At 40.9% G+C, this 25,800-nt stretch overlaps 1 protein-coding gene across 3 annotated transcripts in view; it reads right to left on the minus strand.

Annotated features, from left to right (window-relative positions):
* The window catches only part of LOC123308075 (zwei Ig domain protein zig-8-like), a 152,139-nt gene that overhangs the window by 102,279 nt on the left and 24,060 nt on the right, over positions 1–25,800 (minus strand). For all 3 annotated transcript variants that reach the window (XM_044890614.1, XM_044890615.1, XM_044890616.1), the window contains exon 2: positions 21,222–21,353. In XM_044890614.1, coding sequence (XP_044746549.1) covers positions 21,222–21,279 — 58 coding nt within the window. In that variant the 5' untranslated portion in view covers positions 21,280–21,353. The remainder of the gene's footprint in view (positions 1–21,221; positions 21,354–25,800) is intronic.

The following is a 25,800-nucleotide window of genomic DNA, read 5'->3' on the forward strand; positions in this document are numbered from 1 at the left end:
TGTGGCCAATAGTTCCTCTGCATGAAGTTCGAAAGATGCAGACTAGAAGACATAAATTCCGACAGTCGACAGAGCAACTCATTACCTATGGGTACCAGGGTATTGCAATGTTGAGGAAAATGAGAAAGCAGATGAACTTGCAAAAAGAGAGGTCTTGCTGGACCTGAGCCTTTCTGTGGGCTTGGAAAATACCAATATAAGAATAAGAATAACTAGGCACAACTACGTCGCTTATCGTCTTGAGGATATAGCGATAAAGAACGGCTGGCAGGTGACGAGAGAGCCCAGGATTAGGGACAGAGAAGGGAAACTTTTAAAGCCCGACCTTCTGCTAATTAAAGATCAGCACGTCATTGTATGCGACGCCTCAGTGAGCTGGGAGTGCTCAGAGCCTTTAAGCATGGCTTATACAGTTAAGAAAGCCATATACTCCACTCCCACCTTCCTAGAGAAGGTTGAGGAACTTCACCCGGATAAAATCATAGAGGTGCTTCCACTGATTGTGGGAGCTAGAGGAGGATGGTGCCCTGAAAACCGCAACATCATCAAGATGGTTGGCGCTACAGATGCGGACATTGGTGACATAATCCATACCGCACTGAGGTGTGGCTGCATCATACATAAGCAGTTCAACCGCGTGGTTTGGCGCTGTGCCCGTAGGGTTCGCGAAGTTCGCGTTTAGTTCGTTCCACTGCAAGACCTCAGTGGTAATGCTTTAACCAGTCTCGCGTGTGCGCGAATTGGTTGTGTATTCGGGCTACTGATGCGGGCTGTAAGTGCGGTTCGAGAGAGTTTGTTCGTGCGTTTTTGTTCGTGAGCTTCGTTCTATACTTGGACGTATTGATTTCTCTCTGTTTTCTGTCAAATATGACATGTACTGAACTTTTATTTTCTGTTTTATCTATGGACCTGACATTGTCTACGTCATCTCTGAGGTCATGTGACCGAATAGCATAGGAATATCTTTCCACTCTGTTTTTTGAATTTTCCTTTGCTGTGAACCGCCTTTGTATTCTGCCTGTAGTCCGAATATTGAATAAAGCCTTATAACAGCAGTCCAACAATGGGAGTTAAATAACAGAATAACCATCTGGAGAAACACTTCTGGACTTACTTAGTCAAAGAAATTCGTGATAATTTCACCGACGTACACCAGAAAACTGCTAAAGCTGTCACGAGCTGAACTTCAGGTGATGGTGGAACTGCTGACAAGGCATATCAATTGTACCGTATAGGGAAGTCAGCAGATGAGATTTGTAGTCCTGGATACTCACGAGGTACGGCCAAGGCCTCTAAGTATGTTCTCGGTTTTATCAACACCATTGACAACCTCCTTGGGTTAGCATGAATGAGTAGGCTAGAGAACAATTAATTTGTGCTCCTTCACAAACGGCAAAGGGAACAACCAGTTTAACCCATTCTTTTTCAATGTTTATTGAGCAGTCTGTTTGCATCCACTGAAAAAGCCACTTTTCCCAATTCATCCTGCACCGGAAATATCAATGGATCCTGTCACGTATAATTGCACTGATCCCAATGCATATTTGCTTATCCCATTATTGACCACAACCCCTATACGTGCCGCTTTATAACGCTATAAGTCATCCTCCCAACAAATCTCAATCCGATATATTAGAATACGAGGAGCGTATTGGTCGTTGAAAATTGTCCCACGTTCGAGAGAGCCAACATTGAAAAAGTAGACAAACGGATCTGACTGACAATGGAGCAGATCTTCCGTTATTTTTGTTTGTGCCATGCCCATGGCACTCCGTATGCAACAATGGCACGCGGATAGAATAATGATTTCCGTTCGAACGTCAGCGAGAAGCCTGCGAACCATTAAAGAATATTACGGAGTCAGAGAGCTCTCCACGCTGCTTACGTCAAGAAAGCACTTAATTTGACAGGCCAGTCTATTCCTTCACATATTCTTGAAACTCCTCAATATGTGGCAGTTGGGTAGTTAATAAGGGGAGAAACGACAGCTGACATATTTAGGGAGGGTATGGACTGCCGCAGGTTTGCAGTTCGTATGGCGAAGGTAGTAGTGAGTTTACGGACGTCAATTATGCTCTGGCAGTCAGGCAGATCAAGGACTACAAAAGGCTTGGAATGGTCACTTTCTGATGATTACCAAAACTTTCTCCATGTGTTTCACAACTTGAAATCTGATAATATAAGAGGATCTAATTTTTTGTCGTGTTCAAGACCGAAGATATGTGATATAACAAGCGAAAACTGAGAGAATATGAACCATCAAAATTCCATAAAGCTTACTGTAACGAATTCTGATGAAGGCTCGTTATAAGTTTGGAGCCTCGGCCGTTAGTTTTGCCGGCGGACTAATTAACAACGCTCCGTCACGTTCGAATGTGTCGTCTCGTCGTGAAATCTTAAATTCCCCCCTACAATAGCCAATTATAGGGCAGTGCAAACAATCGACCCTCATCCGGATTCAATGCCGCAGCTAGACTGGCGTCCGATAATTTGTCAACCAAGTCCTCATCCATATTTCAGGCTGAGTCAACACTTTCAGCAAGGCCGGCGGTTTGGAGCGCTCTTCAAACTGCACTCCATGAAATTTAATACGCCGTCGGCATCGTCTTCGTAAAAATAAGTCCCGGTCATAAATTCTCCAAGGGGTCGTCGCCACCTCGTCCACGCTTTAATCATGGCTTTTATTTGATGAAATTATGTGAACGTCTGCTCGCTCAAAAATAATTTCCCCTGAAATTCCTGCAGTTAATAAACCTAGAGAGGCTGTAAAATCCGCCGTCTTCACGTCTCGCGAGAGCCTCAATGGTGATTGCGAGAGGGGTTGATGGGGCATAACGGTGATGCTGATTACTCTGCATCATTATTTTGCATCGTGATTTTGTTGGAGGTGCGCCGTCTTGTGTTCCTTTAATCAAAAAGGGAACAAACTCGGTCCGTATGAAGGTAAACGATGAGAAATTGCGAATTTCACCTAGGGTTATGGCTGCCGAAGTCAAGGTTGAAAGAAAGGCACAGGTTAACATCAAATGTCATTCATACATGATATGCCCAACAGTTTGCGACCAATTTCAGATGATAATTATTGTAGATATTGGGCAACTGAACAGGTGAAAGTCCAATTACTAACCCCAAAGGGCTTGAAAAGAAATCTGGCCAATCTCCACTGGTCTGGTAGCAAAAAGGGGGTTCCAAATGAAAGGAAAACAGTGAACTAACCTTCCTTCATCACCTTCCTGATGTGGAAGACACAAGGCACTCCAATCAAAGTTCCTCAATATCACTCTGGTTTAATTGTTAAATGGTTTCACTAAAGATGACAAATGCGGTGATATCAACGAGGATTACTTTAGTATTTCGAAAACTTTTAGGGCGCAAGGTGACGTACTATCGTTATTGTTTTGATGATCAACAGACAACAGTTTGTTCTGCCCGCGAGACGTCGCCACCAACTGGGACAAAATCCTCCTGAAAAACCTGAGTCAGGCAACCTAACATTTTCACGATGTAACGCTTTATGAAAATCCATAATCGAACTAAGAACTCGGAGAATAATTGGTGGGGGATGGGGCTTCGAACCACACTAGTCTTATACGGTGGTGGTGACACCTATCCTTATCTACGTATCTCTTTTGTGATTCACTTCCATGAATAGAAACTGTAAAGCCATCATTATGACTTAATATTAAAGGAAAGCCTTCCTAAGTTTTATGAGCGCCCTGAGATGTACCCTTACGTCAGTGATGGACTGTCTGCTAGGTTCACCAATTGTACACCTCTCAGTTAGGGAGTTGGCTGAAAAATCCCTGGCTCTTGAGAGAAACCATCTGTCTGCTAACTGATGCCTGGTGACTAGTGAAATCACTGACTAACTGCTGTTGATTTACTGGTTGAACCTTGTGCTGTTGGTGCAGGAGCACTGATGAAACTGTGCAAAATATTCTGTTCACCTCTAGTAACTAAGGATAAAAACCTGAGAAACTCAATCTTCAAATGGTTAAGGATACCACTTCCTTTCAGTCCCTCAATTTCCCTCTTTAATTACAACTTTTGCCAGATCTCATCATCCCAATTCTCAGCAATATTTCCTGATCCCCAGAACCTCCAAACTCTCATTCGAAAACATCAAAACGAGAAGGCTTTTCCTCTCCGCTTTTACGTCCTTAAGGTATATTCCCTCGAATCAGCTTTCTGAAATCAGTAACTGAAAATAAGAAGGTTGATTGACATTTATATCGCTCCGAAGCGGCCCCTTACACCCCTGAAATGACAAAATCATGTCTGCTTTCCCGGGAGCGACGTTGGGTATCAACAGGTTCTGGCATAAATCGAATAACGCAATAATAACTCTGACGAAGTACACGGTAAGACTCTTTGGACTTTCAAACGAGGATGGAATTGATAGAGTCTATTCAAAGACACTTGAATGACGTATAAAAACAACAGCACATTTGTTCCTTTGATGTTTAGCCTCTTCAATAATAGAACATAAAAGAAACAAAATGTATTGGTATAATTATTATGTGCACTAAATTCGTCTACTATGGTAGTGGGATGCTTTTCAAGTTGAACAATCTCGTTGCCTCTATTGCTTGAACATCTTCAGTGAAAAAACGATAGAAGAGTTATTGAATGTTCCTTAAAGTTTCCACAACTTTGATTAGTGAAATCGAGTGAAATCACCAAGAAATCATATTTCCTTGAATGAAACACGACTGAATTCAAATTTCGTCATTCAAATCCTCCAAATCGCGATAAATTCAACAAAGGATCTGAAGATCCTTATCGATTCGGATTCTAAATTGCGTACAAAAAACGAGGTGATTCCACGTGATGAAAACGAATCACTCATTCGTAGCAATCCATCATCAGCCCTCATCTTATCTCGTAACGAGCTTCTTGGCCATCTGTTTCCTTCTCCTCGTGTCTCCCTTATATGCTGAAGAAATATTTCAGTCGGGTCTTGTTACTCTGCGTCCGTGAGTATTCATCCCTCGGGCTCCATACCTCCACCCAAATTTCAAGGGCCAAACTGATATCACGATGATTTTTCATTCAGTTGGACCTCTGCTTCATGTCAGCCTTCAGATAATCCAAACGCTCCCTGCTTTCAACTTTCTTTCAGAAATATTTGGAGATACTGGTTGATTGTACTCCACGAGAAATTATGAGGGAATTTGTTCCACGAAATGGCAGTTTGATGGGAGAAGGCTAGACTTCCAAATATCACAGCCAACTCAACCCAAGTTAACACTTGGGTGTGTTTTTCAGACCCACTTGGTCTATATCCTTGAACCCAACCTACAGGCGAAAACCCAGAGCACCTCTACAGGCAGTTTTAAGGGTAACTTTTGTCTTCATTGAAGTGATTCATTTGCCTAGACCAATGAAGATGGAACTCCATCGTGGATATCGATACTATGTCACTGTACATCAAAGCTTACAATATAGCTACTTATGGAACCCTGTTTTCCTTCAAGTGTCTCATCGATAAGCTTCCTCTTCCTTCAATCCATTGATCCAACGCTCAATACCAACAAATATTGACACTTTGTGCGGATTCCTTCAATAATATCCGCAATAACCCACGCATAAAACAGATCAAAACAAGACGCAACATCATCAAGTGACATTTACAGTCAATTCCGCAAGAGAACTTCAAGTCATCAGTTCCACTAGAACGGTTCGTGAGCTCAAATAAGATTTCCGCGAAAATTTGCCCCGTCTAATTGAATATTCCAAGACTAGTTCGGAATTCTTGAAGCCGAAACTTCGTTATTAGTTTTGCATACGTTGGAACTAATTGAGAAGATTAACATTATGATGAAAGAGTGTCATTGAGAGCTAACATAATTATAACTTCGGAAGTGAAACGGTTGAATTGGTAAAGGAGGTACGGGGACAATTGGGGTAGTTTAAAGTTTGAAAAGGACAAGTTTCGCCTCATCGGTTCTTCGAGGAAATTAGGGAGACGCGGACTAAAACATAGACAATCTAATGGACTAAAATGGTTAGATTTGAAGCTGACCTGAATTCGACTTCGAAGGACTTGTCATGTCTGCCACAACATGGGAACATCACAAGCATTGTTTTCAATACACAATCAACATTCAACATGTCGTCATCGACCCTTTCTACTGAAACAAACTCTAGTTTTCGATATTCTTATCTTATATTGGGAATAATAATCAGTTTGGTCTGTTTTTATATGGTCAAAAATGCATTTATTTTGGAAAAAAATTATCTCGGTAGATGAGCTTTATGATACTATGCTTTTATGATATAATACTGTATTATAAACTGATCTCCACCCCTCTGGAACAACGAGAATCAACTGCAAATATGACGTATTCGAAAGCCGAAGCCATTTTTGCATTCGTTGATGGGCCAGATATATAATTCCCACAAATACTTGAGAATATCTGTGAAAACAACAGCCATTTCATCAACCACGTCGTCGTCTAACTCATAATTTAATATCGCCCATTTCAGTCATTGTTCAGATCCACACAGATCGCGTGAAACGGCATGAAAGGCAATGAAAACGACCGTCAGTATAAGATTTATACACAACACGAACGAGCGATAAATGTGTTATCTATCATGTAGAGGCAATTTTGCCAAACAAACAACCCTAATGAATCCCGTTTTAGGTATATTCCGACAATTATATGTATACCGCATACCATATAATCGTTATGCATAAATTAATGTTCGAAACAGATAATAACTCGTATGCAGTCGGGGAAGATTTGTCAATAAATGATTCTCGAATTCTATCCCAATGGGTTTTAAAATCAGTGACAAATTATTAATTATATGAGAGAGAGATTGAATAATATCTAAATGAAGGATAGTTTGGGATGTGCCATTCCTATTGAATCTGGTTTTATGTCCCAATATATGAAACACAAGGAATAAAATAGAAAATATCCTTCGTTAGTCGTTGTTGCACTGTGTATCAGAAGCAGAATGGCTAATGAGTGTATTGGCACCGAATGTATAAAGGTATCCGGCTCGAAGGACCAATCTTGTGTTGGTATCTCGGCTTAAACTTATGTGGAAAAAGCAGGTTTGGCTTAGGGACACTAGTACCTATTTTAATATTAGACGAATGCAACAGATTTTATCGCTCAAAAATTCTGAGAGTTATTCGAACATCCCAAGGGAGCCACAGGCCTATTAGACACGCCAAAACTACTCAATCAAGGGATTCGAGAACTATTAATGCGATTCATCATGTTCCTAGCCGGAAGCATCAACTTGTTCATTCGTAAACACGGAACTCCATAATGAAGTTACTCAATTCGAAGACTATCGGCAGAAATCTGGTTTCTAAGTTCCTTAGTTCGCGTGCTGATGTTGTTGCAAAACTGATTGGGAGTTAATCGAGCTAGAAATTACGTAAATTGATTATAATTTCAATGGGGGCGTAGTTATTCCCGTCAATCGGTTCATCAATTCATAATCCGGTAATTCTGACGAAGCTCAATTTCACCGAAACATTTTTCGAAAACATGCATAGCTCAATGAATGAAGTGGTTCAACGAAGGAGAACTTACTTTTCGCACTCAAATCAAATTTACAGTATTGCTGTAGATTTTCATCTCTGAAGTGGCATTTTTCAATAATTGCAAATTTCAATCTGCGATATCTCCTGTTATATTCGTCTGATCCAATTGGGATTTCCGGTTATATAATCAGCGTTGCCTAGGCTTCCACCCTAGCACAAAAAACCGATTTCGAAAATCTCGATTTTTTTAGGTCAAAAATGAGCAAGGGGTTAGACCTCCCCAAAATGAATTATTTGTTACTCTGTGTGAAAATCAGGATGTTCCATCACTATCCCAGGATATGGAGTGCATAGAATTTGTTCCGAAGATTCTGGAAAACCAAACAGTTGATGCTTCAATAGAAAATTACACTCCAGAGAGCTCTACGAAGTCAATTAGAAAATGAAAAGTGGAAAAACAAAAAAAATTATTTTCCCCTAAACAGGCCCAGATATTTGAGATTTTGGTATAAAAATATAGGTTTTCGAACACGCTGAATCTATTGCGTGCAATTTCGAGAGCCTGTCTCTCTTCATTCAGATTTTCTTCTTGGAAATGGCATTTTTCAAAAATTGCAAATTTCGCTTGAGAATCCGTCAAAACCGAACGGTTGCGCCCAGATGGATGAAATTCTCAGATTTATCACTAAAAATATTGCTCTTTCAGAATATGCATCACATTTCCATCTAAGGTTATGTTTAATGGGAGAAAAATTACTCTAACGGTGACGAAAATTTTCCAAAAAGATGGAATCACTTAAATGATCGTCAAGATCGAACGGCTGCATCGAGCTCGATAAAATTTTTAGATTTTCAACAAGAAGAGTTTCTCTTTCAGAATATGTATCACATTTCCATCTACGGTTAGTTTTATTGAGAGAAAAATTACTCTAACGGTGACTATCGAAAAATTTCCAGAAAGATGGAATCAAATGATCGTCAAGACCGAACGGATGCATCGAGATCCATAAAATCTTCAGATTTTTAACTAGAGGAGTTGCTCTTTCAGAATATGTATTACATTTCCATCTACGGTTAGTTGTATTGGGAGAAAAATTACTCTGTGTACCTATAGTAGTCATCTTAACAGTTATGTCGTACAAGATGCTGCAACCATACGAAGTTTTACCTCCTAACTCACTTTATGCAATTCTGTATCGAGCTTTCCAGCCCTATTAAAATTAACGAAATCCGCGAGAAAAAAGTCTCATCCTCAAAGGAACCTCTCATTCATCCCCCGGAGCGAACCCGTCAAAAAAAATAGCAGTAGGATGCCAGATAACCGGAAGACAAAAGAAGACGCATTAATGACGACGTCGCCATCAAAACGAATTCTAGTCGATTAAAATCTCCGAACGTGAAAAAAGTCAGTTTGATAACCGGCAACGTTAATTCTCCCCCGGGATGATTCCCCCATTGCCACTGAGCAATTAAGTCGGCTTCAGCGAGGGCGGTCAGAGAATAAGTGGTGTAATTACTTTAAAAAATGGATCATTTGGCCTCTGCCTAATGTGACTTTTCGCTACTTGTTAAGTCTGAGCCCCATCCCCTATTACTCAGGAGAAGGGGCATCTTTACGTTTTGCACGGACAATTTAATCGTTGATCCTTGACGTTAATCTGTTTCGGAATGTGGGGTTAGGTGGGTAACGTTGCTGGGATGTTTCGTTTGAACGGGAGAAGTCTGAGTGAAATTCTTCAATGAGTGAAGAAATTTCGGCGAGGAAAACAGCCCTGGCAGCAAGCGTACGTCTAAATGACGTACTCAATTGGTGATTTTCTGACGGTAGACGTCATCGACGCGAAAAAGACGTCCTATGAACGTCATTGAAGGTGACGTTATAAAGACGTCTTCACATGACACGTTGCTGCATAGTACTCAGTAGCGCGTACCAGTGTTGATTAAGGGTCCGTCAATTCCAAACGTTACTTCATTGGAGAAGAGGCCTGTTCCGATATTGCTGGTTTTACTGGTTCGCAATCGAATAACTATAGAACTCGAACGACTGGAACAATTAGGCACCAAATAGAACAATAGGTATCGTCTCTGAAATACTGACAGTATTGTTCAGGAGGATCAGAACAGACGGAAGAAGCTATGTTGCTCTGTCGAGGTCAAATGAGACCAAAACCATGGTCAGCATCTGCGTTTCTTCGATGGAGCGTACTCTATTTGTTGGCCCTGACTATGGCATATTAGCTAGCTCATTCAGATCGTAACTCCTGTCGAATTCGTATCGGCGGGTGGTATGCATCTGAATTAATCCTCATTATGTTCATTGCCTTCCTCTTAAGGCGTTATCCCTTTCATAAGACGTCAAAATAACGTCATACACTGACGTCATAATGACGCTGACATTTGACCGTCATCTAGACGTCAACTTTGAGGTCTATATGACGTCTGGCATGACCTTTAAGGTACGTATAGGCAGAAGAAGTCATATGAATAAGAACATCAAGTTGACGATGATTAAAACTATCGCGCGACCACAACTCACATATGGTTCGGCGGCATGGGGCTTCGCAGCCAAGACCCACATCAAGAGAATACAGGCCACTGAGAATAAACTCCTTAGAATGGCGATGGATGTACCCTGGTTTGTTAGGAACAAACAAATCTACAAGGACTTGGAACGGGAACCAGTTACAGAATTTATGAAGAGAAAGGCGGAAAGGATATTCGACAAAGCCAAACAACACCCAAATGAGAAACTACGAAGATTAGTCGACTACGATCCAACGGAAGAAGCTAGGAGGTCAAGAACGTACCACCGAAGACCGAGAGGTCAGTTAAGGATTTAAAAAGTAACCAAAGAAGAGCTTAACCTATAAAAGATATAGGCAGCAATGGCAGCATACAACTATCAACACGACTATGATCGTGTGAGAGTCCAGAAACCATAAGTGTCAACTGGTTAATAGGCAAACTGCTCGGAACCTATGAAGAAGCAGTTTAGGGTTTTTAGTGGGTCTCGAGCTCAGGAGAGTGAGAATCCCCACACTTGTTCCCCCTCAGGAGAGGGTGTGTTCGTCTGTCTTGCAGATTTTCCCCCTGCTACACCAAAAAAAAAGATACGTTATTATGACGTACGCTTGCTGCCTGGGAGTGGCTGAATCTATGTTGTTATTGTTGAAAATATAGAAGCGTTTATTTACTCCTACCTTCTGTGAAAAATAGACTCTTTCGAATGAAATTTGATGCAATTTTTTTTCGGGTTGCAGGCTCCGATTCGCTTGTGGAACATCTGGATGTTTGTCATTCCATTATCCAATCGCAGCACAAACCCATTTTCCAAATATATGAAACCGATCCACCGCCGATAAAGCCGTGTTTCATTACCGACCAACCTTTGTGAGCCTGTCCCAAGTTTGCTCTGCGTATTTACATCCCTTGTGTTGGGACATGCGATGTTTGACCGTGGTCACGAGTTGGAAGTTGCCCTTTCAGCGTTCGTGGGTTTGGATAAGCGATATTGGTTCGTTTAATTCAATTTGTTCCGTCTTCCTTCGACCTAGAGGGTGTCCCACTTCTGATAGTGTTAGTAGTCTCGTTCAGGTAAGTTGAATCGTCAATGGAAAGCACGTTGTTTGTGTTAGATCTATCGGTTACTTTGATGGGGACCAGTGGGGATTTGCATTGTTTGGAATCCTACATAAATAGTTTATTCCTCACGAATAATCAATGTTTTCTCTTCGAACTACTCTATTTTGGGAAAAAGTCGAGAATGGACATCCTATGTTCTTTCTGTTCGATAAGTTCTGTCTCTATTTTTCAGTTTATTGTAATAGTTACACTTACAGTCCTCAAATTATTCGATGCTACTCTGTTTATATGTCTATATGTCCATTTACTTTCATAAGAATCATGTGTTGAAAAATTTGACACATTTCAAACCTTATAGGATGGAGGTTATACCGCTTGTCGAAACATTTTTGTCTCTAAAATCGACGCTTTGTTGTCTGTACCTTAGTAACTTCGTATTTCCCACAATGTGAATTCACTTTGGAACAGAGTTGAATTCGGAAAGATGTAACGAATATAATTAACTGATTCAAAGTATTCTTTATACAGTTATTCGGATGGAAAGTACAAGAGGTCAGTGTTAGACTATATCATTTATATTTGCTATGGGAGGATATTGAATTATTGAAATGCAGAATGTAGTTTCATTTTTTTTTTGGAAAATGCAAGCTCATTTTCTACCCCTACTGTTAATAGGATTCTCTGCTTGTGTGACAACCCAGGGGAAACAGAACACACGCAGGGTTCCTACTTTCCTAACTTGCCAGTGTCCACCTCCACTGTTACGACTCTCACTGGTGTGAAAACACGGGGGAGCAAAAAGCACTCATTGGTGAACCTTGTCTTCAACTCGGAGCCGTCAAGGTGAGTTTGTCGACGACTCGAACAGCTTCTTTATGCAATCCAGAGGGTCTAATTTTTTGCTTCACGAATGAGACAAAGTTACCACAAACAAAAACGTCTGCTCTTCAAATGGCTTGACAGAGAAGGGAATATTTTCATTTAAGCACCGATGAGTTAGCTCCGCTACCCTTGATTCCGGTGTTATTTTCTCGACAGAAATAATTTTCACGTGAACTAACGAGAAGGATATCAAGCATGAATGCGAGTTCGGTTGGAAGACGAACAGGCTGGAATGTTTGCAAGGTATACATCACACGCATATTCACGATGTTCGTTTAAATTAATTCCACGCGAGAGCTAATTAATATCCCTTATTTCTACCTGTGTTTACCGTATAAAGGCAATCGCATTCGAGCGGGGCGAAAATCTAGAAATAGCAATCTGATATTCTAATAAGTTATGCTCGCTGAAGCGATATCGCTTCGGCGTTTGATCGGTTTGGGGCAATAACTCCTGTCTTGAGGCAATTATCGCTCGAAATTCAAGCATCCGACAGTCTATATATATAACTGTCACCTAGGAAATATCAATAATGTCGCTACCGATATTTAATTAGGGGAAGCCTGAAACATACTCGGTTTCAACCGTTGATTATCAGGATAGCAACGCTGAATATTTGTCCACGAGGAGATTCGAAATTAAACCCTTACGGATGAAATGAAAGCTGCAGCTTTTAAATAATAAATATGATATTCATGATTGAAAAATTATTAGAATCAGTTGGAAAAACCTCTGAAATGATTTCTGACCCCGAATGATTGGTTTGGAGCGTAAATCTGCTTCTATGTCATTCATTCATTACTGAATCTCGTTACCGAGAATAAATCTACAAAAACACCCAAAAAACAGACTATCGGTGCGATCAAACTTATAATTTCTTAGCGCTACTTGCGACTGTGTGCCTTCCTGTGACTGAAGAGACCCAACCGTGACCTACAGATCCTTCCACACTCCAGGCATTGATAGTCACCAACCAGATCTGGCCGCCGCTGAATTCTTCACGAGTCTCCATTATAACTGTGCACCAAAGACCTCCACTGTGATGTGTCTAACGCTAGTTATGATTGGCATTAACTGATTTTAGGGATTGATGCAGTATATCCTTGAACTGCTTATACTGGCCTCCTGGTTTCAGAGCTCCCTTTGAGAATTCGCCATACAAAGCTATTTTGGAAAGTCTTGTGTCTTGCATCCTCAGAATGTGGCCGCTCCATCTGGGTCGGACCCTCGTTACTTGAGTCTCAATTGTTATGCAACTCGCGCGCTGCAAGACTTCTTCATTTGAAACTTTGTGGAACCATCTGATTTGTCTTAGATGACGTTGTTGTGCCATCTGATGTGCATTATTTGTCTTAGATGACGTTGTTTCGTTTGTTAAAGCTGTTTAACGTGTCGCCTGTAGGGAGTCTAGCTTTCGCTGACGTAAAGAAGCGTTGAGAGGGCCACTGCTTTGTAAACAGCTGTCTTGGACTCCAGATTGAGGTCGTGATTTTGAAACACTCAATGTTCTTACACATCTATGTAGATTTAAGTTCTAGGATAATTCCAGCCTATAAGACTATGTCGAAAATTGTCAGGTCAGTTAAGAAATCGTCAAAACCGAACGGTATCACCGAGCTCCCTGAAATTTCGAGATTTGTTACTAGAAGAGTTGCTCTTTCAGAATATATATCACATTTTGATCTGCGATTATTTATCTGGGAGATACGCGTGTCGGAAGTTTATTACATGTTTTGTGCTCATATTTCCCATTTCCTGATGTAGGCACCTCCAAAGAGAACAAGAAGAGAAATTGGGAGTGCCTGCTTATGAGAGTTTCCGCTGTATGCAGGAAAAATGAATTTTAACTGCGTTACAGTGTACGGCAATAAGCCTCGTGTGCAAAACCAGCCTTTTTTTCCTCCTACACGCGAGCCAGCTCAAAGGATCCTCAGCCATATTACTTCATCTGAACATCAAAAAACCTCGATTCAACTCGAACGACATTCATCCGGAACCTAATCCGAGCGTTGAATTCGGACACGCTTCAGTTCCCACACGCAATAACAAGAATGTAAAACCCCTCCACGTGCAACATATTAATCCAAATCTTCCATGTAACGTTCGTTTTTCCCCTTCCGCGGGATCTCCGCTGAATCCTCACATCCATCGCGATGAATGGGAGACGTCCCACATCCTCCGTCTGGATATTCACTCCGGGGCTCTCTACATCAAAAAGCACTCACCATACGTCGCAAGTATCAACTCAAATGATCAATTAACTCGCGATGAAGAGGTTAGCGTCAAACCGAATTTGGTTCGACTACCCGGAGCCTGCATTTCATGAAGATTTCATGAGGATATTAGGGGTCTCGGTCTGATCCGATTTGGCGGAATTCCCACGGAGTATACAGGGTGAGTCTTTGACTCGTACGAATATTTCAACAGTAGATTCTTGAGGTCGGAAGAAACACTTATTTCCTATACCGTTTTTTCCGATTCGGCCCTGATAAAAAGATATAGCCATTTTGAGTTTTCATAATGAGCTGTGCCACCCCTGGATAAACAAAAAATCTTCAGAATAACTATGGAGAGTAGAGAGAAGGAGAACTGCTCTGAGAGCACATTTTTTTTATGTAGCAGGAGGAAAATCTGCAAGACAGACGAACATACCCTCTCCTGAGGGGGAACAAGTGTGCCCATTCTCCTGAGCTCGAGACCCACTAAAAATCCTTAATTGCTTCTTCATAGGTTTCGGGCATTTTGCCTATTAACCAGTTGACTCTTATGGTTTCTGGACTCTCACACGATCATAGTCGTGTTGATAGTTGTATGCTGCCTATAGCTTTTATAGGTTAAGCTCTTCTTCAGTTACATTTGAATCCTTAACTGATCTCTCGGTCTTGAGTGATAGATTCTTGACCTTCTAGCTTCTTCTGTTGGATCGTAGTCGACTAATCTTCGTAGTTCCTCATTTGGATGTTGTTTGGCTTTGTCGAATATCCTTTCCGCCTTTCTCTTCATAAATTCTGTAACTGTTTCCCATTCCAAGTCCTTGTAGATTTGTTTGTTCCTAACAAACCAGGGTACATCCATCGCCATTCTTAGGAGTTTATTCTCAGTGGCCTGTATTGTCTTGATGTGGGTCTTGGCTGCGAAGCCCCATGCCGCCGATCCATATGTGAGTTGTGGTCGCGCGATAGTTTTAATCATCGTCAACTTGATGTTCTTATTCATATGACTTCTTCTGCCTATGAGTGGATAAAGTCTACTCATTGCGGCTTTTGTTTTATCGACTGCACATTTGATGTGGTTTTTCCATGTTAGTCCTATGTCAAGCTTCACTCCTAGGTATGTTGCTTCATTTTTCCATTCAACCTCTTCTCCATCAACTTCAAGGTTTTCTTCCATCCTCAATCTTCTCTTTTGCACTAATATTGCTTGAGTCTTTCTTCCATTGATTTGGATTTTCCATTTGTACCCTATGTTACATATGATAGGGTACAATGTCCATTGACTTTGGTGTTTTATATGTTTTTAGTCCCTGAAGAAGTTCAGAATTGTGAACGAAAGCTAGGAAAACTTCAATAAAGAATAATACTGAGAAGACCCATTATTGACTTCTTTTTTCCGATACTAAAATCTGTTACTCCTTTCCAGTTAAAACACTAAGTAAATTATTCCATGGCCCACCGAGTGCTTTTATAAAAGTCAATGGAGTATTTTTCACTTCTAATTTGCCTACATCCCCTATGTAAATTACCCTTTTTTGCTGTTTACGTCCGCTTTATTAAGGCCGTACGAAAAAGCTTCCATCTCGAAATCTGTATATCGAATAACGTAGCCCATTTCTTAATTGTTAGCGAATGGACCCACAGCGCCAGTTGAATCGGAAAAAGTGGTTCGTTTTTGCCGGTCCCGCCGCGACCCCAATTCTGTTTGTGACTGTTCGGTAGGCACCCATTTGTACCACGATAATTGCTCCAATTTTCGCCCGCTCCTCTCCACGTCCACAATGGCCGGGAAGGGCGTAGAAAATCGTCTGTTTTTGTTTTGCCAGAAAGTTCGGCGGAAACTGAAATGGGTAGGCAGGAAGTTCCAGTCTTGAATAGGCTTCAGAATGAGGGGGGTTAGGGGGTGGTTTTGTCAGCTGCGAATTGAAAAGTCGCCGGATTATTTTTTACCCGGGGGTTGAATTTTTGGGGGGAGGAATTTTTCGGTTGATTTCCGTTAGAAACGAAGGCGATATAGCCTTCAGTTTTCATTACTTCTTTTTCCAAACAGTTATAATAGTTATTGATGCATCAAGGACGAAAAACTGTCTATTATATTCGAATCTGCAAATTGGAAACAGGCGAGATGTGCAAGAAAGCTCAAGTCGCTTGCATTTATTCAGTATTTCGATGCGACTACTAGATTTCAACAAAAGGTCCGCTGCTTCATTGAGTCGGCATCGTTGGTTGATATATGCGGTACTGAGGAAATATACAGCGAAACCGGTATATGACGGCACGTTATCTGTATGCTACACTGTGAATGTAGGTTTCTTCCACTCCGATTGTTTTGATTATCTTTCATAGCCTTATCGGCGTCGAACTAGGTTTGTGGTTATATTCAAAAAATACACCAGGTGTTCTTCTCATCCTTTGGCCCAATATACAGGGTTAGTCTTTGCCAAGTCATCATCATTCATTGCTGTATCCCGTTGCCGGGAATGAATCTACAAAAAGACCTCCACTGTGACCTGTCTAATGCTAGTTGTTCCCAGTTATGATTGGCATTAACTGATTTTAGGGACTGATGTAGTGTATCCTTAAACCGCTTGTACTGGCCTCCTGGTTTCCGGGCTCCCTCAGTGAATTCGCCATATAGAGCTATTTTGGGGAGTCTTGTGTCTTGCATCCTCAGAATGTGGCCGCTCCATCTGAGTCGGGCCCTCGTTACTTGAGTCTCAATTGTTGTACAACTCGCGCGCTGCAAGACTTCTGCATTCGAAACTTTGTGGAACCATCTGTCTTAGATGACGTTGTTGCGTTTGTTCAAGCTGTTTAATATGTGGCCTGTAGGGCGTCCAGCTTTCGCTTCCGTAAAGAAGCGTTGGGAGGACCACTGCCTTGTAAACAGCTGTCTTGGTCTTCAGATTGAGGTCGTGATTTTGAAACACTCTATCTTTTAGCTTCCAGAATGCCCGTGATGCCGAATTGATACGGTTGTGTATTTCCGTGTAAAGGTTAGCCCTAGTATTTATGAAGTATTCGAACTGCTCGACCTGTTCTAGAGTTTCATTCTCCAGGCTGATATCTGTTGGAAGGCTTTCTGGTGGACTAACCAGGATTTTGGTTTTGTCGATATTGAGTCTAAGGCCTAAAGCTTCGTATATATGTTTATAGGTGTCCAACATTATCTGTAGATCCTCCGAGCTGCTAGCGATAAGTGAACAGTCGTCTGCATATTGAAGTTCAGTGATGAACTTGGTACTGGTTTTTGCTCTGAGGCGCTTCAGGTTAAACAAGCCTCCATCAAATCTGAATCTTATCCCAACGCCTCTTACAGGCATACTCATGTCAGCAGTCATCGACACAGCTATGGCGAAAATATTGAACAGTAAAGGCGCTAATACGCAGCCTTGTTTTATTCCAGAGTTGGTTGAGAAATGGTCGGTTGTAGAACCATTATGCTGTATTCTAGCGGTGTTGTTGGTACTTTGCCAAGTACAGATATTTTAACAGTAGATTATTGAGGTACAAAAAAAAAGTTCATGAACCGGCCAATTTGACTTCTGCCGACAAAACCAAATAATAACATTGATTATTCGAAGTCCGTCAAATGAACAACATCGCCACAGCATACTTTCGAAACAATTCAATCGTGTTACATCTTCGAGCGTTCGAACATTGAAAACCTTTCAATGTAGCAGGATGTTCGGGGATATTCCAACGCGTGGTTCGGAATGGAAACGGTAACAAGATACACACTGCGACACCGGGAACAAAGAGAAACTGGATATACCGCCCCCTTTCCAAAACACGACGGAATTCTCCGCTACCTTCGATTTCCAGAGCGTCGCACTGGGAAACAACAATCCTGGCAGGTATGTGTTCGCGAACACAAACGCTCTATCGTACCCCCTTATCGCGGCCGCCGAAATTCCCCGCCTCAGACGGGGTCCAAGTCGATGGAGATGGTATATCCTTTATCCTTTCATCTGTCGCGAATCCGGATCGTCTGGCATGATCTCGCCTACGACGACGGCAGCGGCGCGTATCTCCGACAACTTCTCGCGAGTCAAGTTACCGGAATAGGAATCCTGCGGGGGTCGGGTTAGTGAATATATGCAATCCATGGATAAATGCTGGGGGATGTTGGATCCCAGCGGAGATTCGCGGTGGGTTTTTCGCCTTTGATGTGGGGTTGGAGGTAGGAAATGGGAATCTGACAACGATCAGCAGTTTTCAATGAGAATAATATGTGGTTTGGGCATAGATGATGGATTAGGAATGATCATAGACAACTCTGCCACCTGTTGTGGTTCGTTCTTGCAGCCTAGACTCAGAACTAAGATAGTAACAGGGCCAATATTATGGCCCAATCTAAACAACAACGAAATTCCTCCGAAAAGAAAAATTTCTTAACGAATTTATCATGTTGAGGGTTCACATCATTCACAAATCTCCCTGAAATACGCCCTGGCTTCTCAATGAAGGTTTTTGTGTCTAAATATTAAATTTTAGTAAAGTCTTGTCTCGTTGGACTCGTAAGAATCACTAGTTATATCTGAAGTTTCCCCATAGTTTAATGTATATTATCCTAGTTGTGTTCATAGACTTTATGAAGTCAAGAATTCGATGTGGAGGTTGATACTCTGTGTGTAAGCGTAATTACTAACATTTTGGATTGTTGTTGTATTAAAATTATCAGCAAATTATGAAGATGGTTCTCACAGACGCACAAAAACCATTTACTCATCCTACATCAGAAATGGGGAGAAAATAGCGGGCGAGGGATGTTTTTCATGATCGAATAACGATCAATTATTTCCTCCACATTCTCTAAACTCTACACTGTGTGCTTTTCATAGGGTTTTTCATATTCATCATAATTAGTTATGTACCCACAGTATTCTTTACCTTTTTCCTAAAATTGAAGGGGACTAACTCCAATTAACGAAAAAAAGATGTTTTTGCACACCTGGCAGCATTCAGTGTATTTAATTGAAATATCAAATGTTTACATACTGGATAAACAGAATTATTTAGATTGATATGATTTGTTTACCCACAATTCGGGATTTTACACATCATAATAACTGGCAGCCAACGAATGTTGATTTTTTGCTCCAAACGGAAAAACGGAATGAATAATACAAATCCACCCTTTCTCTTTCGATAAATATTATATTTTGATATTCTCAAAGTGGATTAAAACAAACAACTGATTTAGAAATCTTATTATCGTAGCCTGTTATACTGGTGAATCATCCCCATTATTAACAGTTGTCTGAGAAGTCTAAGTTTTCGGACTTCTCTGTAAATTAACATACAAATATAGGAATAGATTAATTTCAAGCTTACTTCTGTTCAATTGAGCCTTATTTGAAATGAAGTTCTCTGAAAAATACACTGCGCAAAAAAAATGACGCACATTATGGAAATCTCAAATTTATTCTACAACTGAAGCTTTTCTCAATGATGATTATTTTTATCAGAATTATGCATTCATATGTTATCCACTTTCAACGGTTTTCTTCAATACAGATGTTTTTCCCCAGCAGGAATAAAAAAAAAGATATTATCAGATTTTGAATGTATTGGCTCCATTCTAAAATCAGTTGTTCTCGATCAATTCTAGCGATCAATAGTTTTTCTTTGGTTTGATTTTCTACAGTCGATCGCTATGCAACGCGAAACACGCAATTTGACCCAAGAGGAATGTGCCCAAGCGGAAGTTTTGCGAGCAGAACGGTGACACACACATAGACATACACAAGAATTGCAGAAAGGTTTAGAGTTTCCCATACAAATGTGTCCAGAATGTTGCAGCGATTCAGGGAGACAGGTATGAATGTCCGAAGACCAGGACAGGGTAGACCACGGGTAACAACTGCCATTCAAGAACGTTACTTGAGAGTTTCTTCGTTGAGACAACGGTTTGCAACCGCTCGCCTCCTTCAAATTCAGCTTGAGCAAACTCATGAGGTGCAAATTAGCACTCAGACAATAAGAAATCGCCTCAGAGAATATGATTTAAGGCCTCGTGTCGCGGCAAGAGGCCCATCTCTTACCCCAGCCCATCGAAGGGCCTGTTTGGATTTTGCGAGAGAGCATATCCATTGGGAAGAGGCCGATTGGGAAAGAGTTCTCTTCACAGATGAGTCTAGATTCTGCCTCTACCATTGTGATCGACGTTCCCTTGTATACAGACGTCCACATGAAAGATATGCTCAGTGCAATTTCCTGAATACTACTGGTTTCGGGGGAGGATCGATTATGGTATGGGGTGGAATATCTTTGACTGCTCGCACAGACCTAGTGGTCGCGGATAATGGAGCTATTAATGCTGATAAGCATTTAAGGAACATTCTTGAAGAGCATTTAGTGCCATTTGCCCCATACATTGGTGAAAATTTCATTTTTAAGGACGACAATGCCAGACCCCATAGTGCGCGCATCGTTTAGGAGTACCTTGAAGAGGTTGAAGTCTCTCGAAGGGAATGGCCAGCAAGAAGCCCAGATCTCAATCCGATTGAGCAGGTTTGGGACAACCTCAATAAAAGACTGGGAAGTTCAGAAAATCATCCAGCTACTCTTAATGACTTAGGAATCCAACTCGGAGAAATCTGGGAAGGATTAGATCAGAACATTTTAAGATCACTCATTTTGAGTATGAACCGTCGTTGCCGAGCTGTAAATAACGCAAGGGGTGGAAATACCAAGTATTAAATCACTTATCAGCATTTCAGTATTTTGAAAAATGTTCATTTCCCTTCTTTCATATAAGATTCGGTAAAATCCTAAATTTTTCTTCCATTTAATGTGTCTTGTTTCGTTCAAAACCTTCCCGAGAAAACATAAAAAATAAGTTATAAAGTCAATGGAGAGTTAACTTTCATTAAAATTGAGATTTTCAGAATGTGTGTTAATTTTTTTGCGCAGTGTATATTTATAAGGAGTAGCCTATATAATAATTCTGTATTCATGTAAGTTTCAGCATACATTTAGTGTCCTTTCCTGTCAACTCTACAGAATCAGAAATAGTAAACGTTACTCACCCAATGCCCCACAAGCTATTAGAAACGCTAGTTTCAAGATGAAGTCTTCGGCTATCATGTCCGCTGATGATTGGGCTGCTTACTGTAGATCACATCACAATGCTTCTTGCCAGATATATGAAAGTCTTCATCCTGAAAAGATATGGATGAGTTAGACAGCTGACCAATATAAGAATATATTCGAAAAGTAAAAGCAGAACCCTATCCTGGAACTTTTGTGGTATGCATATGCTTAGAACATGTAGATATTTTATTCTCTAAACCTAATCATTTATAGGAACCAAAGAAGGTCGTCAGTAGCGTTGAAAAAACCAACAACATCCTAAGAGGCCTTGGCCGTTACCTCAGCAGGACCAATTTCAGTTGGTAAACCCGTTAATTCCGAAATGGGAAATAATATTCGCTATTTACAAACTGATATATTGTGTGTCTAAAGTTGGTATCCGGAGGGCAGAGAGAAATTCAATCCTTTGCCCTTGATGTAGGAGAACTCCAATTCCATAATCCGAGCGAAAAAGCTCATATCCCGGGAATTTCAATCAAGTTTCAAAACGCGGATCGGTAAAAAACCGTTTCACTCCGCAGAGACGGAAAAAATAATATTAAACTGGAGGAATTAAATTCGTTTCAGTTCTCATCCTATCCAGCTCCGGGTCTGTTGCTGTTCCGGACGGGATTATGGAAACTTAATATCCGAGTCAGCAACTTACATTCTATCAGAGTTACACTGCGCGCCGAGATCCTCCAATATCTGGGGAGAGAACGGAGACTTTGCGACTTTTTCCTGATTGCATCCATTTCTGGAAAGTTTTGTTCAATTACACGTTTTCCGAGTTAATGAAACGAACTATCATTCACTTTGTTCCTTATTGAAACTGTCAAAGTTCGCACTTCTTGCGCCGTCGGAGAAGTTGTTAAGTTCGAGTTCCTGATTTAATTCGATCAATTTGGATGCTGCCTACCTAGGGAAATTAATCGATTGACGTGAAGTTGAAGCTACGGCCGCTGCTCTAGTCGTTAGGTACAAGAATTTCCAATATTCTTCTTTTATTAAAAAATTTAATGGGATGAAATTTATTGATTTATAGAGAAGTGAACTCAAACTTCAATTATCTTGTCTTGGACTTTCCCAGAAAAATTACTTTCACCGTAAGGGTTGAAGGTGACCTTGAGCTTAACTTTCTAAGCATTATGAATCGGAAACTGGGTTGGACATATGAGAATAAAGAATCAACTGGACTCTTGCCAAAATCATCGGATGTTATGCCAATCGTTTTCGATTTTGAAACGCCCTTTGAAACTATCGTAGCTGACCGTCCTCCTGCAGTAAGTTTTGTAAATCGTCTGGATAAAAAGTCATCCACATGGATGATGGATTAAAATCAGAGAGGTGCACCGGCTTTGGACCTAAACTGAGGATCTCTAAAGCCCTGAGAAGTGAACCCTCTATTTTACTGACTGTTTACGCATGCGCTCAGGAGTGTCTTAAAATGAACCTCAAAGGGGCGCATATCTACATCACTACAGACACCCAAGCCACGCTAAGTTCCCTGGAATTACACTGCCAGACATCTCTGCTGACATGGGATTAGCGTAATACCATAAAGCAACTTGCCAGAGACAACAGAGTAACTCTGCTATGGGTACCAGGGCATTGTGGTGTTGAAGGAAATGGGAAAGCCGGTGAACTTGCAATTAAGGCATCAAGGTTAACACCTGCTGGACCTGAGCCTTTTTGTGGTCTTGGAAAAGACCAATATAAGGCAGCGATCCAACAATTGGAGTTGAACAACAGAATAACCCTCTGGAGAAACACTCCAGATCACCATAAGAGTCAGCTTAAGTCTGAGGCCTTTTCTCTGCCTGGTACAGCTCCTCAAAGTTATCCAATTTTTTCGAAATTTTCCTCTAAAAATTATTTACTCCCCAAAATACTGATCCTACAGGAAATCTAGTTGCATATTCGTGATCTACGACCTCGAATTAGTAAGTAAAATGACCTGAGTCGATATAGAAAAAAACAACTTTCATCCATCTACCGCGAACAGTTTAGATTTAATGATTTTTCCCCGAAGGTCCAAAACTTCCGATTTTCTATCGACCATAACTTAAAAACTGATCTTTTCAGCAGAATTCTGTTGGCATATTCGTGATCTACGCCCTCGATTTAGTAAATACTCCAATTTTGGTGGAAATCGGAGAGATCGAAAATTTTTCGAATTTTCTATATGTATGTATGGAAAAATTGCGATTTTTTGAAAAATATTTTTGGTCTCCGATCTAAGCAATTTTTATATTGTATACTAATTCGAGGCCGTAGAACACGAATATGCAAACAGATATTTTTAAAAAAATTTATTTCTCAAGTTATGGTCGATGGAAAATTGGAAACTTTGGATCTTGCAATAATGAAGGATGTTCATTCAACTGAAATTCACTCCTACAAAGTGGTGTTTTTTTCACCGATTTGAGACACATTTCTGTCTGAAGGATGAGCAGGACCTTCAGTAGACGCAGTGCTTTCTCCTTTCTCGGTGATTTTTCCCAAAAATTATAGATACTTTCATCCTCGCTAACCATATTCAATCCCGTCAACAATTCATCTCACATACTTCCCACCACATACCTAATCGTGTTATCGCGCGTTTGTACAGTGGCACCCCTCGCAAAATAAATTATCCTAATGATGCCACATGTAACCTTCACCCTGAATCGGAGTTGGCATAATCACAATCAAGGTATGTCGTCAGGTACGCGAATGACGTATGGAATTGAAACTACCCTCCTGTTCGCCCCCTCACAACAACTTCTCGCCCTGAATAGCGATGTCCCATTACGTATGTTTGTAGACGTCATCCTAGACGAGGGTTCTTGATGCCCAAATGTACCATAACCGGGGGGCATTACTCGTTCGACTTGAACGCTCATCTGCATAAACAATCGGTGTTAGTTAGGTTCCTTTAGGTCTAATTACTCGGGGAACATTGTTGTTGTTGTTTGTCTGAATCGGTGGTAGTTGTTGTTTGGGAACGCCTAGAGTGGCTTGATGTGATCTTTAAGGTGAAGGTTCGTGATGAGCATCCCTTGAATTATGGGAACTAACGATGGGGAAGTCTGGAATGGGTCATCATCGAGAATGAAGAAATGTGGGCACAAATATCTACTTTTTTTCATCTTGTAACGTGGTTACCTCGGAGAAAACTTATCTCGAGCGCCAGCTATTCTTTTCACTAGGAAGAATAGCAAACCTACCAGAGTAGCTGCTAGTCGGAGACAGAGTTCGCTGTTATCTAGGGTGTCGATAACGAAGTAGTCAAAATCAAATTATGTACCAGTTTATTCACACCTTCGGAAACTGATTATATATACAACGGAAATATGTGTAGGTATGAAATATGAGCGAATCGATCAGCAAACATACATTCGGGAAATTCTATCCGATCACGAGCACTTTGTAAAGTTTATACCGGGTACAGTGAAAAATCAAAGGTTGTTCAATAAAATGCGCCAACCAGAACTGACGAAATGGATACTAAGGATGACCTCGCGAAGTGAAATGACTTGCTATACGGTATCGGGATGTAATTAATTGTATTTCTCCAGAAATGAAAGAAACACAACCAGGGCGGATCTATTCGAGACTTTTATTCGCTACCCCAAGGGCTAACGCTCCATGACTGATAGCGAAGAAAAGGTCTATTTTGAGCGCAACTACGGGATTTCACTGACGATGAGCGGTATCTCTCATTCTCTACCCCAAGGGCTTACGCACCATGACTGATAGAAAAGAAGAGATTTCGGTTTTAACACTTATGACGCGGAACGCGAACAGGGGGGTTGACGGGACTTTCCCTTCAGTACCCCAAGGGCTTACGCACCATGACTGATAGCGAAGGGAAAAGTCAGACTCGCGAAACAGGGTAAAGTACGGCAAAAGATAACAGAAAGCGATACAGTACAGCAGTGTCAAAGAAGTAACCGGTGTAGGTCTAATGAAGAAACTGAACGGTAAAGACGGGGACCATATGAAATGAAAGGAATGCACTAAAATGAACTCCAATTTTTCTCAGAAAACTGGAGATCATTACAATCTCTAAGGCAATTTTCTAATTCTGTCTCGAAAGAAGTTTCTCCTTTTTCCTTGAGAGGCTTGTTCTTCCTCACAGGATTTATTCAGTTGAACAGTTGGACCATTGTCATCATGAATTTCTACAAGCATTCGATGCTCTTCAACTACAGTTTTCTTACCATTGATGCAGAAGACTAAAACTTGTCGCAATTCGATGAGAAATGCCTTAGACCAAATGCAGTAAGTTGACTACATCGCTGTTGGATTATTATCGTGGAAAAGACTTGAATTTTCATCAGATATCGTTCATCCATTTCAGTCATTCAGCGAATGGTGTGAGATTTTACGAAATGATTATTCTACACCAACGAAACCTTCCTTAACCTCAAATTTGACAGTTACAGCTGACTTCCAGCACCCCAATCGTAGAACCCTGATATAACCATAAAGGGACCCTTTCCCGATCATATCTGGGTCAATTCTACCGAAACAGCGGCAGAAAATCAGGGC

The sequence above is a fragment of the Coccinella septempunctata genome, chromosome 2 (genome assembly GCF_907165205.1).
Source record: "Coccinella septempunctata chromosome 2, icCocSept1.1, whole genome shotgun sequence".
Lineage (NCBI taxonomy): Eukaryota > Metazoa > Arthropoda > Insecta > Coleoptera > Coccinellidae > Coccinella > Coccinella septempunctata.